Source organism: Pygoscelis adeliae, unplaced genomic scaffold (assembly GCF_000699105.1).
Source record: "Pygoscelis adeliae isolate BGI_AS28 unplaced genomic scaffold, ASM69910v1 Scaffold637, whole genome shotgun sequence".
Lineage (NCBI taxonomy): Eukaryota > Metazoa > Chordata > Aves > Sphenisciformes > Spheniscidae > Pygoscelis > Pygoscelis adeliae.
Genome location: NW_008825168.1, coordinates 36315 through 37243, shown reverse-complemented (window position 1 = coordinate 37243; position 929 = coordinate 36315). Strand labels below are relative to the sequence as shown.

The window sequence follows — 929 nt, the reverse complement described above, 5'->3', positions numbered from 1 at the left end:
GTCATATTTTCCGCCCCTCCCTTTATACTTTGCCACAGGAGCGGACCAGCAAGACTATAGGTAGCGGAAGGGTTCCCCTCCTCCTCTTCCTCCCCACCCCTTAAGGGGCGGTGATCGTGGCGGAGAGGAAGAAAAGGATGCCACGGAAGCTGTTGTTGCCTTATAAATCTGTTTTTTCTCACTTTCGAGCTCCACGGGGGTTGCATGACTCTTTGGCGATGAACGCAGCCAGAAGTGGCTACCGGGTCTTCTCGGCCAACTCCACGGCAGCCTGCACCGAGCTGGCGAAGAGGATCACGGAGTAAGTTCCCTCTCTTTCAAGTTCCTTTCCCCCCCTCCCAGAGCTCCTCCGAGCAGGCAGGCTTTCTTCAAAGCGGCTGGAGAGGCTTTTGGCATCCTCCCGCCTTCCCAAGCCAAAGGTGTTCTTTGCTGCGGAGGTTTTGCGCTGAGAGTGTTCAGCAGCTCTACCCTTCTCCTCCTCGGTGCCGGCTCATCCCTCCCGATAACTCAATTTGACCCAGCGACGAAAATGGACCAGCTGCTTTCTGCCTCTTGCGTCTCTGACATCCATTTCAATGCTGGAAAGGCCGGGTTGCAGCAAGGGCTTGTTACTTTTGGGGAGGGAGAAGGTGCGACTTGGCTGAACAAACCTCAGAAAGCGTTTTGTCTGGTTTGGGAGATGCTCAAAACTTTCTCCTCTGCTTTTCGTGGGGACGGGCTGGTGACCTGGTGTGCTCAACAGCTTCGCTGCTCGGGGCACGGGGAGCGTTGCCAGTGTGGACCTTGGTGCAACACCAGCAGTTGCACTAACCAAAGTGGATTAGTGAATCTGCGTTTCGGTGGGGTAGGAGAGGTGGGCAGCACATGCTAACAAAAGAGAGTTTAGTTTAGGGGTAGAAGTGTGCCACCCTCTCCCCCCCTTTTTTTTT

General features: G+C 54.9%; 1 protein-coding gene across 1 annotated transcript in view; it reads left to right on the top strand.

The window, feature by feature from the left end:
• The first annotated feature begins 125 nt into the window (after nt 1-125).
• PRPSAP1 (phosphoribosyl pyrophosphate synthetase-associated protein 1) overlaps nt 126-929 on the top strand; it is a 26575-nt gene continuing 25771 nt past the window's right edge. Inside the window, exon 1 of the mRNA XM_009328898.1 lies at nt 126-301. Within this exon, the coding sequence (XP_009327173.1) occupies nt 138-301 (164 nt within the window). The 5' untranslated portion in view covers nt 126-137. The remainder of the gene's footprint in view (nt 302-929) is intronic.